Here is a 16,692-nt window from a genome sequence, read left to right as displayed (position 1 = left end):
TTTATACTGATTCCTCTTTATCAGGAAATAGATACAATAACTATCAGAAAGGTTTATACAAGAAATTATTCAGACCTCTCTTTGCAGTCAAAGAACCTGTGGAGAATATGTCCTGGGGGGGGGGGGGGGGGGTGAGTCTGCCTAGCAAAGTAGCAAAAACATGCCTCCTCTGCAGAGAAATACAACCATATGTTAAATATGCAGACACTGTAAATATTTGAGTAACCTCGATTCAGGTTTGAAAGGAATGCACTCAAGAGATACCAACAATATCTCAGAGAGCTCAGGATAACAATCTATTGGTTTTGTTCTTTTTATCTTGATGACCTTGTAGTCCCAGTTAATGGTTTCTCAGTGGAGATCATGAAATCAACAAGGCAGCTTTAAAGCAGAATGTAAAAGCCTAGTCATCCAACTTTGTTGAGCACTGCACAGAGTTTTGGAGAAAGTATTTCCCCCAGCACTTACTCCTCACTCATATGCCTACTCCTCTGTCAAATGCACAAAGCTGTAGAAGGTACATGACTTATTCCTGTTTAAAATGTCATCTGATGGGGTACGAGAAACTGAAAATTTGCACTGTTTCATAGCAGCACAGTGGAAATTGAAAGTCCCTAGTCTAATATCTCACTCTCAGGCAACAACCTGAAGAATATTAGTCCCTCTCTCATCATTTTGATTAGGAGTGGGCAATCTGTTGGAAATGCAGGCCACATGAGACTCTCTGGACCATTTTTGTGTTCTCTTAAAATATCCTGCTCCAGAAATTACCAATAACACCTCCAAAATGCATGGGGCCCAACCACATCTGGAAATTGCCCATCCTGATTTAGATTACAGCATATCACAAGGGAGACAGCAGGTAAAACATCAAAACATCACACTAAACTAGAGTGTTCACAATTTAAAAAGTGTTTCTGTACCTTTAATAGTACAGTCGACCCTTCTTATACACGGATTTTTTTATACACGGATTCAAGCATACACGGTTTGAAAATGTTAAAAAAAAGTATAAATTTCAAATATCAAACTTTGATTTTCCATTTTTATAAGGGACACCATTTTGCTATCTCATTATATTTAATGGGACTTGAGCATCCACTGATTTTGTTATCCATGGGGGATCTTGGAACCAAACGCAGCATATAACAAGGGTCCACTGTACTGTGGAAAGGAGGATTTCAGCAAGTATAGCATCCCCAGTTGAAGTCCCACTCTCCACACAGGAGCCTGCTTTTTTGTCATGTGGTAGCCATGTATCAGGTAAAAATAAGATTGTTCAAGCAAGCAGAATAAACTGCGTGGTATTGGTAAAGGAAAAAATGAGGTAATAAATTAGGCACTCATGACTGTTTCATATTCATGATTCTATGCAGCCTCTACTTTAAGGGATGCATAGAGACCATGAAAGTCCCCCAATTTCTATTTACCAGGCAGCAGCAGCTGCAATAGATGGGGACCTGTTCCCCTGTCAATTGGGAAGCAGCTGGCTGATTATTCCCACTCTCATGCCAACAATCTCCTGCATGAGGGGAATTGAAATGGGGGTCCTGTTTTTGTCTGTCCCACTGGAGATTGCTCATGGGAGGAGAGGGGACTGTCAGTCAGATGCTTCCTGATCAACTGGGAAACAGACTTCCATCAATCACAGTGGCTCCTGCCCAGCAAGAGGGCATTGGCAAGGTCAGGGCAAGGTTCACTGCAGAACATCAGAAATATGGCGCTCATTTATAACTGCCCAGCAGGATTCTTACCAATATTTTAAAATACTGACATTTAAAATACTGATAGTAGTATCAATAAGGTCAATTGAGCCACAGAAATATTTCTCTGTCAGTTTCCAAGAGACTAATATATTTTCACCTCACACATTTCTTTTCAAAAGCTGTCTTGTAAATGGTAGCATGTTGTATCATTTACTACCTCAGTTATTATATTGTTTTAGCAGGTCATTTGTCATACTCGTGCCCTTGTTCATGTGGATTTCCCCCCCTACCATGCCTGTCTGCTTTAGGTTCATCCAATTTATACTAGTCTTTACCAAAAAGTTCAAATGAAGTTTTTTAGTGCTTAATGATTCCATTTTGATTTATTATAGTGCTCTCCGAGCTCTACTTTTCCTTCATATAGGATTTGTATAGTTCTTCACACATACAGTATTTTTCTCCAAAGTATTTTGAACTGAGGGATTTGTTTTTATGGGAATTTTTGCTGGTGTGTTTTCCTAGTCATATTTTAATACTGTATATGGCATTCTGTGCCAAAAGTAAAAAAAGTGGTTTGGTCCTTCTGTGCTGTTAATGGCTACATCCTAATACAATGCCTGAAATCATTCCTGTAGGTCAGTAGGAAATGACACCCCCGTCATGCTACTGTGGCAATCATCCAGCATTTGAAAGAGAAGGCTTACTATTGGGGGGGGGGGGGGAGGAGAATAATAAGTTTCCACCATTGATTAATTTGATCAAGTTGGATTGGATTAATCAATTCCCTCATTCCTGTTGTCAATGGATTAGTTAAATCAACCAGACTGGATTTGAGTGAGCTTCCAATCCACTCAGTTTTTCATAAAAGAGAAAGGAAAACATATCACAATTGTTGACGGATGGCGGGATAGTAATGAAGTTCAATACTGATTTAACTTCCTTTTTCATGTCTCAAAACTATGGTTGAGTGCAAGGATAGGAAACATGTGGCTTTTGGGTGGAACACCTCTACTGTTTTAAAGTTTTTGCCCTCTGCAGCTTTCTTGCTGCATTTCAGACTGTCATGGTTTTATTTCAAACTGTCATGTACTTCTGGAAGCCTTTGAGAAGCTTCAGTATAAAAGGGTAGAGTGAAATGTTACTGGCACCTTGGAAAGATGCTCAAAGATGATGGGCTCTAATCCATTTGCCAATGGTACATCTCACCTTCATTACAGTATGGCAAATAATTGGTGGTGAGTGTCATTTGACCCATACATAGGACTGGATTGCCAGATTATTATTATTATTATTATTATTATTATTATTATTATTATTATTAAATTATGCAATCAGAAGTTCAAGAACCACTTACGTTATAATACTCTGTCTCATCTCATTGACCTGGATACCTAAATATGTCAAAAATGCATTTATGTTGCCATTACTTTGTTTCTGCATATGGAAATATATTCAGCCTAGAGGTCATCATTCTATTATCTGTTCAGACTTCAGCTGCCCCAAAGCACCTTTCTCTGTTCATAAGGCTTTCCTCTGCTAAAGACACTCATGGGAATAAAGTGCAACAGACTGAATCATTAGCCAATAAACCAGTATGAGGAAACTTGGTCTATTCTTGTGTCATTACACTTGTTGACATATTAACTGCAGCTGAAATCTATAAAGTTAACTTCAGGCAAGTCAACAATTTTACTGGGGAGGTGACCTTCAATCAATTTATAGTCTCTCAGATTTATTTCTTGTATATACAGATCACTGCCCAATGAATTTTTATTAAATAAGTGCTCAGAGGGTAAGATGAAAAGTTTTTTTGAAAGAGAAATTTTCTCTAAAATTGTTTCATTTAGGCAGCAAACCTATGAACACCTATCTGGAAGAAAACATCTCAGAATATGATGGGACTTCCTTCTCAGTAAATATAAAAATTCAAGATTTAAAAAAAAAAAGCCCGTGGAATACAAGAAAGCTACTTCTGTGTAAAATACTAGTTGTGCCACACATTCAGTAAATTATAAGGTTAACAATATTTTAGCATAGCTCTGTACTTCATAACATATACTGTACACTGAAAACTGAACAAAATGCTAGTACTGTACAATGAATATAACAGGAGTATAGAACAATACATATAAAGTACACTGACTTCTTTGAGAAATGCTATATGTGTATTTCGATATAGTTGTAAAACTGATCCTTAGAGACTCTCTCTTGATTTTTTTGGCAAACAAGAAGAAAGTCAGTGTTGTTTAGTAGTTAAAGTGCTGATCCAGGGTTTCAGAGACTGAGGTTTGTCCCTACAACGCTATGAAACACACTTGTTAACTTTGGGCAAGTCTCCCTCAGTTTAAGTCATCTCACACGATTGTTGAGAGGATGAAGTAGGGAGGAGGAGACCCATGTCACTAAGGAAAATGTGGGATAAAAATTTATTTAATATGTGAATGAATGAATAAATGTAGTCTGTACTAACAGCTACCTTGGCAGAAGCTTCCAGGAGCAACTGATGACCATAATACAGCTTTGTTAAAATGTCACATAGCAGGTTGATTTCAGATTCCCAGGCAGACTTCAAAGCAAAGACAGACTGGTTGAACTAAAAACCATTAAGCATTCCATGCATCACTTGGTTTATATTTAATTCTGCCTTTTACTGGAGAACACCCACACACCAATCCACACACTTGGGAAACATCTGAAATTACTGTGTATATTTTGGGAAAATGTGAGAGATAGTAATGGATCTCCTAAGCAGAGAAATCAAACTGGCAAGGCAAAGTTGAGCAACAACCAGTCCCATGCTTACCCAGTCACATAAAAGGTCAAGAAAGGAGTTTAGTCTTCTTTGTAAAACATCCAAAAGCAGCTTTACTTACACATTGTGTATAATCAAACTTATGGTCTATTTGAGGAGAAAGAGGGAAGAGAACAATTGGTGTAGGTTAGAGTGGTGAAGAAAGAGAGAAGATGTGGTAAAACAAGGAAACAGGAAGTCACGATAATGCAAACTAGCAATTAATCAGCATACAAAACTTGCTTTCTCTAAGGGGTTGTCTGCACAGGCCAAAATGCCTATGTCCCCCCCAGCCTTGTGTCATCCTGTTTAGACTAAACCCTGGCGCCAGGATCAGGCCAGATCCTGGCAGACTGGACACAGGTCTGGTGGATCTGGCTAGATCCTGAGGTAAACAGCCTTCACCCTGGATCAATCTGACTCCTGGTTTGCTGCAAAGATTCCTGGAAACTGTGGCAAACCCTGGTTGTTTAAATGCCCCCCCCCACATGCTCCTTATCTTGCTGTGCCATCACTCCTACTGAGAAGCCCTCTGTTGCCATATTTGATGTGGAAATGGGGTGCCTGTCCATGTGGGTGCAGCCAGGGACCCTGTTTCCACATGAGATGTGGCAATGAGGGGCTTCTCAGTAGGAGTGACAGCATAGCAAGGTAAGTAGTGCATGGGTGGCATGACCTGCCTGTCCCTGTGTTGACCTGGGAACCAACATTGGTGAGCACCCAGGTCACAACAGCATGGACTCATCCTGTACTATCCAGACTCATGTGTCCAGCCCATAACAGACTAATCTAAGGTCTAGCTTGCTTCTCATCCCATTTCCCTTTCTGTTTAACCTCAATGTAAAATTTCTAAATGGAAGGAAAGTAGTGTGAACACATATTTCCACTCTATGGTAACTCACAAGATCTCTCTTTTTGCCCTGGCAGCAATGACAATTCAGTCAAGATATATTACTGATATACCTGTTGATCGCTCTGGGGATGCTCTCGTTTAATTTTAGCATAATTGTTTATTATGTGTTTTAACTGAATTGAATTTTAATTTTTTTATATGCAAGATTTTTATGCTATTTATTTTATGTAGTACTTTTATAATGCTGCTCTTACATATTGTATTGTATCTTAACACTGTGTGTGAATGGCCTTTGGTCTAAGCATTAATAAATGACTGACTGGCTGACATTTCCATGCCCTGAAAACAAAATGCCTCCTGTTGCAGTAACTGTGTCCTCAGAGTGTAAAGCACTTCCAGGATGCTTTAGAATGACTGTCTATATTCAGCTTCTCACTGGTTTTCAGTGATCACGTTAATGCAGAGGTATAGGCCTAGTACACAAGACATGGGAAAACTTACAGAGCTGTAGCTCTATACGTACAATTCTTCACCTTGAATGTGATCAGTGAGCAAGTAAGATGAAGTGGGATCACAACTGTTGGCCATGTTCCCCAATGAACCCAACAGCCAGTTCCCTCCCGGTAACATGTGTTTGGTATTAGCAATGAAGGGTTCTATGTGTCTGTAGCTGTTTAAATGCAGGGCTTTTATTGTATGCAGATAATCTTTCCTGACCCAGAAGGAGCTGCACGCATGTAGAGCTGGACATGTGGCCATCAGGGGTCCTTTCCTAAATATGATTTCATTCATTTTTTTATTTATTACAATATTTATATCCCAGTCTATTTAAGATCTCTGGGCGATTTAATTTTCATTAAACAAACAATCCAAAGTGTGAGCAATGCTCCAAGGTAACAGTGTATAACAACTAGCTTGTATCGCATATGATACCAGAGTCTTTTTTATCTCTGAAGCTTTGTCTAGAAATACAGGTTCATCATTAAGTTTGGTACTGACAAGCAATTTCAAACTAAAGCCACTGAATCTTTTCCAACCCTTACACTCTAAAAATCACTTCTCACTCAAACCACCAAATTACAAGCTCCCCAAAGTATACCTATGTGTGTTACAAAAACGAGAGAGTGAATATGACATACTGGCAAATGCAGATAACTCAGCTGTAATGCAAAATTTTGAAATGTAGAAATATCCTGACAGTTCACCGCATATCAAGCATGTAGTTATGACAACAAGAAGAGAGAGGAACAAGACTGTAGTAAAGGACATTGCTTTTAAAACAAAGATATTTTGTGACGTGACTGATATGTGATGCTTCCCAACCACACAAAAGCATTTGTGCGAGCGTTCCATACTTGCTAAAGTTTGAAGCATATATATAGACTTAAAATCTAACCCATATTGAACCACAAACCCAGTACTACCTATAACTCTTTTTCATACCTTTATAACCCAGAAGGGTGAGTTCTGGGTAAGAGGACCAGGTATTCCATATTCAAACAGATTTCTCAAATAAAAATATGTAACTCCAACTCTGTGAAAAGTAATGGAAATGTGTCCTTCCATTTAGAATTGTCTCTCAGAGACAATATAGGACAATCACTCTGTTTCGGCTTTTAGCATTGGGAATAATACCTTCAGTGCTCTGCTATCCAATGATACCAGCTTCTGCTGATAAAAGGGTTTCACCCTTAAAAAACAAAAGGTGCCTGTCCCATCAGTGTGCCTCTTTCATTGTCTAGAGCAGTGGTTCTCAACCTTCCTAATGCCGTGATCCATTAATACAGTTCCTCATGCTGTGGTGACCCCCAACCATACAATTATTTTCATTGCCACATGCAAATATGTATTTTCCAATTGTCTTAGGCAACACCTGTGAAAGGGGTCCCGACCCACAGGTTGGGAGCCACTGGTCTAGAGAATGACAACTGCATGACACTGTTTTCCCTTAGGAGATATTTCAGTCACATCCTCAATACTTCTCTAAAGTGGATCAGCATAGAGACGACACTTCATCTAATACCCAACAACCATCAGGAAAAACAACAGCAAGAACAACAGGACAATTTATATCAGGTGGAAGAGTAGTGAAATAATTTGTGGTAAGTTAAATATCCTAAAGACACTAGATCCCATTTGACTTGGAAGCCAAGCAGGGTAAGCCCTGGTTAGTACTTGGATGGGAAGCCACCAACAAATACTAGGTGCTGCAGGCTATATTTGAGAGGAACGGATTGACAAAACCACAGCTGAGTATTCATTGCCTAAGAAAACCCTATGAAATTCATGGAGTTGCCGTAAGTCAACAGGGGACTTGAAGGCACATAGCACACAAGCTATCCTTATTACAGGATGTGGAGAAAAGGCAGATTGGGACATTGGCAACATCCAGTCAGAGTGAGTCTGGCAACAGACAATGGGAGCTAAGCCAAGAAAAGGTGTGGGCTGCTCCCAGGAGCAAGTATAAATAGGAAGAGAGGAGCATGTATGAGGTAGATAGGACCAGAGCTCTGAGTTCGAGATTTATTAGACCCTGAGGGGTTTTAACAGCCAAGGTGGATGATACACTGCTGAAAGGGGCAGTGGGAAGGGGTTTGAGTACCCAGGTTGGCCTAAATAGAGGTCAAGTATGGAAATTCAATTGGTGTGGATGGAAAAGTCATAAAGTCGCAACAAAGTTTTAAAGTTCAGAGTCTAGTCAAACATCCTTTGTGAAATTGTAACTGTTTAAGCACATAAACACTGTATCAACTCTGAATATCAACCAGAAAATGGATACTGTAACCAACTATCTTGTAAATAAAGTTTTCTTTTGTTTTGGTTTAACATGTGGTTGCTTGAGGTATTTTAAGAAACTATAAGTGAAACACTACCAGGGATTAATAATACTTTCATTGCTCAGAACACTCCAAATAGTGAGTGCCCTGTCACTCTACAGAGTGGCCCAGGGGTAAAGGGAGTCACTCAAGTGAAGGATCCAAGTTTGAAGGTCTCGTCGTGCAATTTGGTGGCAGTTACAGAGCTAGCCATCACAGCAGTGGGATTAAAAGACCCATTGTGCTGCCATCAGAGAAAAATAGTTGGGTGAGTGAGACTCACCATCACATAGGGTTTCATTTGAAAGAAGACAGATGTATATTTGACATATGCAAAAAATATATTTTATGGAGCATGGATTAATCCGTATCTTGTAAAGTGGCTGAAACTTTTTAGTAGAATGTAAAGGTGACTTCAAACATCTTATGGCAGCAGATATACAACCACCACTATGTTCCACAACTCTGTCAGATGTAACCATATAACACATACGTTTGCAAATGTGTTTGCTCCGTAGGAGTTGCTTTTTTACATGCACAAGTTTTTTTTTTTTTAAAAAAAGCAGCCTTAGTCAACACATATACATGAATTTGCATACCTTCAGCATCAAAACAAATGCAACTAATTTAAAAGAAGTTTTCTAGGGGGGGGCACCAGTAGCTCTGTAGTCTAATAGATATTAATATCATAGGAGGAAGCAACTAAAAGTTCCTTTGAAAAATAAACTATTACCTGTTACTTGATGTAATCTATCAGAGATACATGTTACACTGTTTAAAAAGAATGATAATAAGAGAATGACACAGATCTTGAAATATTCCTGCTAGAATGCATCCAAAATGTTTAAGACTATCCCTTTAAATGTAATTTGTAAAAACAATTAGAAACATTATGCCAGAGGTGGGAAATGTGTGACCCTTCAGAGATGGTTGGACTGCAATTCCCATCAGCCCTAGTCAGCATAGCCAGTGCTGAGGAATTCTGGGAGTTGTAGCCCAACAATCTCTACAGGGCCACACAATTCCCATCTCTGCATCATAAAAACAGAGCAACTTCAGTCCTGTTTGTTCCATTACTTTTGAAATGTGATTTCATTACCCTCTCACTGACAAAAGAAGTGACTCATTACTTGTAACTCATCAATTTTAATAGGTAGGCTTAGAGTCAGGCTTTAGGACTGTTACCCTCTCTTGCCAAATACTATTTGTAGTAGAAGTAGTAAAACATTTTGTTTATGCATGGTTTAAATTTGTTTTCCTTGTCTGATCTTATGCAAGTCCGATCCTGTCCTATACAAGTTTAATGGGATATAGCAACAATCCTACAGTTCAGACATGAGGGGCCCTTCATCCTCAAAGAGGTTCACTCCTCTGCAAGTTACAGGCTATATTTTATTTGATGGAAGCAAATCCTACTAAGTTCTGTGGGACTTGCTCCCAACAGAGTACACACAGGAGTGCAGTCTGATTTTATTCACATTTACTTAGAGGAAATTGAAACTGTATTTAATAGGCTTTACTCCCTAGTATGCGCCAAAGGACTGCAGCCTAACAGTGCAATCTTTTGCCTATCTTTTCGGAAGTCCCTCTGGGGTTCAATGGGACTTACTCTCTGTAAGTGCAATTATTGGATTGTAGCTTCATAGTACAGTATAAGATCACTAATGTTAAAGACAGCATCTACAAAATAGAGCAAAGGATCCAGAGGGAGTCAGAGAAAATTGACCTTTGATCCTCTGACATGGTAACACTGAAAACGGCTGAAGGAAACAGTTCTGGAAAGCAGCTTACCAGAAAAGCTCGTAAATTCATTTCAAAAACACTTCACATACAATAAAGTTCTTTCCAAGTATTGTTATGATATATGAAATAAATCCAACTAAAGAAATGGCAATGACACCTAGAAACAAATTGCCTGGTAAACTTCAGAAATAATCCTGTAAGCAGATAATGGGACCAGTTTCCATTATTTGGGTTCTAATTAGTGTTTTCTTCTCTCCATTTCTTCATTTTCAGTTTTTATCTCCAATGGCTACCTTAGCAGAAGCTATCAGCTTTGACAGAAGACCAAAATCTTGGCAGTGAACCATAAATTGACCATTTCCATAAAAAGAACTGCTAAATGAGAAACCATGTGCTCAGTATAAAACTAATTTCATGCTTTCAAAAGCACACAGTGGCTTCTAGTAAGATAGTGGCCCTGGGACTTGCAAAGACATATTGGCTAATAGAAATGGTTTTGCTTTCCTGCTTAGCCATGCTTTACATTTACTGTCAGTTAATGGAAATTCTCAAATTTTCTATCAAACAAACATAATCTTATCTATAACTCTGTGGTTGGAAGCTATAAAAACAACTGCTTCATGAATAAATGGACTGGGAAATGGCATGAGACAGGTTAGTTTCTCATGAAAGGTCTGCAAAGTTCTTAAGTAGCCATTCTAGAAACAGAAATCCACGTTTTATAATAACTGCTGGTAATTTTCTCCTTATACAAGATACTACAACCCAGAGCTAAATCTAACGCAACATCTATCACAACTAAAACAAACAAGTCAACAATAAGGTTTAATGAATAATTTTAACATGAGAATGATTGACTAGAAACTTTTTAGATAGGTAAACACAACTTCACTACTGGACTGTTTAGAAACTTAGTGGTATGGTAATATGAACTTCACCAGTTTGTTTCAGTAATGTATTTATGCCTTAAGTAAAGTTATGTATCACTTAAAATGTCATATTTAATTAAAGTATGGTTAGGCAACAGTGAAAATAATTTTATGTCTTATAATTTTATGTCTATAATAAAACAAGTTGTCATTGCAAATAAATTACTGGAGGTTGCTCTGTATCTGAATGATTATTCCATTCAGTTACAACAAAATCAGACCTACATCAGTCCAGCATGCAGCCTATTTCTTTTATTTTATTACCTGCAATGCATGTTTTCAATTTATCTCCAATATATCATTTTTCCTCAAGTAAAGCTCTTGGTAAGGAGGGTTTAACGTCCAGCAGATTTTATTCCAGTCACAAGCATCCAATCACACTGGTAATTAATTAGCCTGATTAATGATCAGCAAATCATATCCTATTAATAGTTTGCATTATGACAAATTTGAAATGTATAATGATCATCTGTTAGGTCAGCCTCTTCAGCAAATCAAATCACAGGAAAAACAGGAAATTTAACTCAGTTTATGGAATTGTGTTTACAATGCAAACCACTACCAAGAACCATCACAACGTGATCTGGTTTGGCATGCTTCTCCTAACCTTTGCAGCAGCAACGCTGGCATAGCAGAAACACACAATGCTTCTTCCACAATATATCGGTGCCAAACAAGTGCGAATGCATAGGAATGTATCTCAAAGCCATTCTCTAATCTATTTTAAAAACAGAAACAAATCATTGCTCACCTTTGCTAGGAAGTCCACTCCACATTATGACAGTACCAGCTTTCAAAAGAAACCAGGCTGGAAATACAAAACTTCCAAATGTGTCCAGAAAGAGGTACAGTGGATTCTACAGAGATTTGGCTCTCCAGCCCTGCTCATCTGTGTGAGAGTAAACTGTTATACCAGTGCAGCTTCAAACCTTCCCCACTGCTGGCTTATTTGCACTGCTCATTGAAAATCCTTTACACGCTGGCAGCATTTTAGGGAAGGACAAGCACACTGAGTCATTTGTAAAGAAAGCAGAGCAATTTCAGTCCCACACACTCATTTGTACAGAAACACAGACACATACAAACACACACACGGCACTGTCAAAGTAGAAGGTCTTTTGAGGTGGAAAGAGGTAACCTTAAGGCTTCGTTATCAGTGCATGGAATCTGCTCCTCTGATCAAATTCAAGCAAAGACAGATGATTATGAAATGCTTCTATAGATATAGCTCCCAACCACACAGAATGAAGAATCATCTTCCTAAACTGTTTGAGCATTAAAATTAGCTCTGGGTTTTTCAAAGTGACAGAGGAGAAATCACAGCCAGTGTCTGCACTGAGGTTTATTGTTGGGGGATGTTTTAAAAATGAAAATAGTGACACATTGAGTGAGGGTCCCCCCCCCCGCTCATAAGAGAATGCACAATATAAGAAACATCAGTTATATGCTACCCTAAAACAGCTTAACACAGAAACATATTTTTCCCTCAAAAGACAAAAATGAATATGGCAAACTAAAAGGGTCACATCATGGATTACTGACCTTGTTAATTTAGACACTGTGGAATCCATTTGGTACCCAACCACTCCATCTGTTGAAATGGATTCTGGGATAATCACTTTCTACCTTACTGCTCTTCCTCTTCTCATCCAAGCCCCTTGCTCTCTGCAGCTTCTAACTGACCCAGCCCTTCTATTTTTGTCTTCAACTCGCAGCTTGTTCCTTCTATCACTGTGACATCCACCTATCCCCTCTCTCTGATTCTCATTCCCAATCACTGCCTCTCCCTGCCTACTTCATTTCCTTTTTCTCCTGCTTTCTCACTCCCAAAGCAGCCACACACTATCTCCACAACCTCTTCCTCAAATGCCATCTCCTGGCCCTCACCAACACTTGTCTCCCTCCTTGGATAGTGTAGTGGTGCCCTCACATTCAGAAAGCCTTTCCTTCCAAATACCCAGCTCTGGCACCCAAAGTGGTGGAACTGAACCCCTCACTTGCCAGATTCTGTGAAGTCCAACCTCTGACTGCTCCTTATATGCTCAAGTTCTTTGGATAAATGTCTGCATCCTCTTTTGCAATGCCATATTTCTGTACTGCCATCCCTTTCTCCTCACCAACACTTTTTATTAAACAATTACCTTTGTTCTCTCCTACATTGATTCATCTTCCTACCTGATGAATTCACTGATCCAGCCAACTGCCACCTGCTTTTGCCAAGCTCCCACTTTGTCCTGCAACTTCAGACTCATTCCACTAAGCAATGCCATTCACTTGATCTTGTGTTCTCCAAGAACTGGCTCTTTCAACCCCTGACTCCCTACTCTGTCCCCACCAATGCATTATCTTTTTCTGTAGGACTTCTACTCTGACTGTAGCCTACAGTCTAATGATATGATTATCATTTTATTTCACCTGCTACTTCCGAACACTATCTAGTGTTACATTTGGAGGAAAATAAAAAAAATCTGACTTTTGCTTGCTTTAACTTCTTCCTCTTTTCCCCATTTCTCCTCAACTGCATCCACACTGCGAAAATAATCCAAGTGGTCACCACTTTATTGGCATGGCTCAATGCTATGGAATTCTGGGATTTGTAGTTTGGTGTGGCACCAGAGTTCTCTGGAAGAGAAGGCTATAGGTCTCATAAAACTACAATTCCCAGAATTCCTTAGCATAGAGCAATGGCAGTTAAAGTAGTGTCAACCTGGATTATTTCTGCAGTGCAGATGCAGTCCTCCTCTACTACTGGATAGGCAACATTACTACACTGTCCTCACCACTATCAGTGATCCACAATGCTTCTTTTTTATTTTTGATGTCATACTAGCATGTGCCTTCCTGAGATTCCTCCTCATTTGCATCCTGGGCATTACTTCCTTTAGGGACAAAGTTGACGCAGTCAACCATAATATTTCTCTCTTCTCCACCTTATCTTTCCTTTCCCTGCTCTTTTCATGATGATATACCTTGTGCCTGTCCAGCCTTCTAGATGCAATCCTGATTCCACTGATCTAACTATTCTCCATCAACTATTTTGCATCTCCATCTCCCTCTACTGTGTCCTAATGTGTCATGATCACCTTCATGCTTAAAAACTAAGGAGGCTGTTCTTGATCCATCCTCATTTTCAGAACTATTTTCCAGTCTGATTATTATCCAGACTTGCTTCTTCCTTCTGTCTCTCAACTGTCAGAACATGCTAACCACATTCTTTCAATCTAGTGATTCCCAAGGATCAGTCTGCTCTTCGATTTTCAATGAAACCTATCTGTCTTCTCAAGTCTTCCTCTCCTTACCTTCTCCTTAACTATTAACAACGTCGCAATTCAGTTTTTTATTATCAGATACACAGCCTTAGAGAAGTGAAGACCAAGAAAATGGTGTGGGGGATGTTTTTGCTTTTTCTGGAAAATGTAATAAAAATTGATTATGGGATATTTTATTTTAGAATTACGAATAAAATATTTAAGAAAAGTTGCTCATCTATTTATCCCTTGCCCCCCGCACTATTTTTAAAAACTATGCAGCAGGTAGACTTTTAAGCAAAACTATGTACAGTATCCAACATCCCTGTAATTAATTTTTGTCTCCGTGCCATCATGGAAAACTAGATGAGACCAATATTTTATTTATTGTACTTAAGTTCTTCTGTTTTGATTATTCTTTTTGCTTATTCCCCATAAACTGGCAAAGTGAAAGAGATTCCTAGCAATTTAGGACTTTGTTGCAACAATAATAATAATAATAATAATAATAATAATAATAATAATAATAATATGTTTTATTTATAAACTGCTATTCCAAATAGATCATTATTTATAACTCCCTCCCAAAAAGGGGGGGGGGATGCAGTTTATAATTGTTTGCTAAATTAATTGTACTTTTAATATGTCAAACATGCTAATTTTAAGTCAAACCAAGTGTTATATTTTACATTCCTAATGTAATTAGGGCTGCATCTGCACTGCAGAATGAAAGCAGTTTGGCACCACTTTAGCTGTCATGGCTCAATGCTATATAATTCTGGGATTTGTAGTTTTGTGAGATATTTAGAATTCTCTATCAGAAAGCTCTGCTTCTGCCACAAACTACAGACTCTAGGATTCCATAAGATGGATCCACGACAGTTAAAGTGGTGTCAAACTGCATTAATTCTGCAGTGTGGCAGCAGCCTAAGTGACTTTCAATCTAATTTTGCAACTTTGTTTTATGACCATTTCTTTTTTTCTCCCCCTTGATTCCATTCAATCAAATTTTCACCCTATGGGGTGGCCTGCAGCTGCCTCCAGCTGCGCTGGATCGGGCCACAGCAACCGCATGCCACAGCCAAATCTGGCCTTTCCAGGGCACAATAGCTGAGGCGCAGAGGCTTTCGGGTGCTCCTTTAGTGCTGCGTCATGTGAATGCAGCACTAGAGGAGCGCTGCAACATATGGACACCATGCCCCAACTCTGCCCCCAAGCTGGCCTTAATGGCCAGTCTGCACAGCCTTTAACTCTATAGTACAGTATATGTGTACATGCAACACCAAGAAAAGCAATCAGGAAAAAAAGCTACAGGAAAAGTGTCAATGACATTGCAAAGGAAACCAAATGCACCCTGCAACTGAGGGATGTCCTATGAATTCTGGCTCTCACCCATGTCTTTTATGGACTGTCATGAAATTTAAAGGCAAAGTGCATAGACTTTTTCCCCCACTATGACACAGAATCTTCACTGTACACAAAGAAGGCATATCTCCCGTTTCATTTTTTAAAACTTTTGTGTGGCTTTTAAATGAGTTTATATTGTTTAATGTGGGGATTTCCAATGGATTTTAATTTTTTAGTGTTAAGATTTCTTAACTGATTCTCTTTGGAAGCTGGTTAGGGTTTCACTCTGGGAGAAAGGTGACATATAAATGAAATCAATCAATTAATCAATCTGCTGAACAGATGGATTGGCTCTTAGTAATAAAAATTTGATTCTCACATTTCTGAAAACAAGTGTTTTCTTTTTAATTGCTATACTTCAAAGTTACAGTAATTTACAATTGGAGTTTTTGGGGTGGGGGTGGGAAAGATAACACTTGCCAGCTGTTTAACTAAGCAATAGCAATAAACAAGAAACATTCATGCCCTGGGACTTAACAGCTATCAGTTCGGCATCTGGAAATAGGAACTCACAAAACATAGGGAAAAAATCCATTTTACTTACTGGAGACTTGACATGTGAAAAATATTTAGGAAGCCTAATAAAGAACTATGGCAATTAGAAGCATTATGATAGTACTGTATCTCACTAATCAAGAGGCAGCTGTAGTTAATTCCATGTAGGAAAAATATATACTGCAGCATGCCAGAGAAAGACTCTTTAAAAAAAATACCATCCAAATTATTGTACTTCTGAGTTGGTTTGCAGTACATCTGTTTTAAAGATCAAACCTAAACTTTTAAACTCATTACAAATGATAATTATGTAAATTAACCATTTTAATCATCTAACATCACAAACACAGATTTTGTAGGTGCATGTAACTATAGTAGCATAGCACAATTAGTTGCTGTTCTGATAAATAAAACATGAAATAAAATAAGTGCCTTAGCATTTACTTCTAAATTGCTGGAGAATGCTGATTATCACTTTGGTACTATTTCACATTTCTTAAAGAGAAAAAAAAATCATTTTGATGATATTCAAATATATGAGCTTGGAAGGGGAAAAAAACCTGTTGGTTTTTTCTTGGGGGGGGGGGGTTGTCAGAGTGAAATCCCATTTTCAAAGCAATGATGATCCCAGACATTTTTTAAACATGGAAAACCATTGAAGCAGTAGTAACAGCACAAAGTTGATTTTGTAATGGTTTTACCAA

At 38.5% G+C, this 16,692-nt stretch overlaps 1 protein-coding gene across 5 annotated transcripts in view; it reads right to left on the bottom strand.

The window, feature by feature from the left end:
* ZNF385B (zinc finger protein 385B) overlaps positions 1-16,692 on the bottom strand; it is a 185,319-nt gene that overhangs the window by 155,859 nt on the left and 12,768 nt on the right. The window contains exon 1 of one of the 5 annotated variants that reach the window (XM_042461621.1): positions 12,381-12,773. The exons of 2 other annotated variants lie outside the window; for them this stretch is intronic. Coding sequence is in view for 1 of the 3 variants with exons in the window: in XM_042461614.1 (XP_042317548.1) it covers positions 11,590-11,614 (25 nt within the window). In the remaining 2 variants the exon portion in view is untranslated. Of the gene's footprint in view, positions 1-11,102; positions 11,210-11,589; positions 11,926-12,380; positions 12,774-16,692 lie in introns of those variants that run through there. 2 more of the 5 variants (XM_042461614.1, XM_042461629.1) reach the window with 2 other exon arrangements.

This window comes from Sceloporus undulatus, chromosome 1 (assembly GCF_019175285.1).
Source record: "Sceloporus undulatus isolate JIND9_A2432 ecotype Alabama chromosome 1, SceUnd_v1.1, whole genome shotgun sequence".
NCBI lineage: Eukaryota > Metazoa > Chordata > Lepidosauria > Squamata > Phrynosomatidae > Sceloporus > Sceloporus undulatus.
This window is presented reverse-complemented; position numbering and strand designations above follow the sequence as displayed.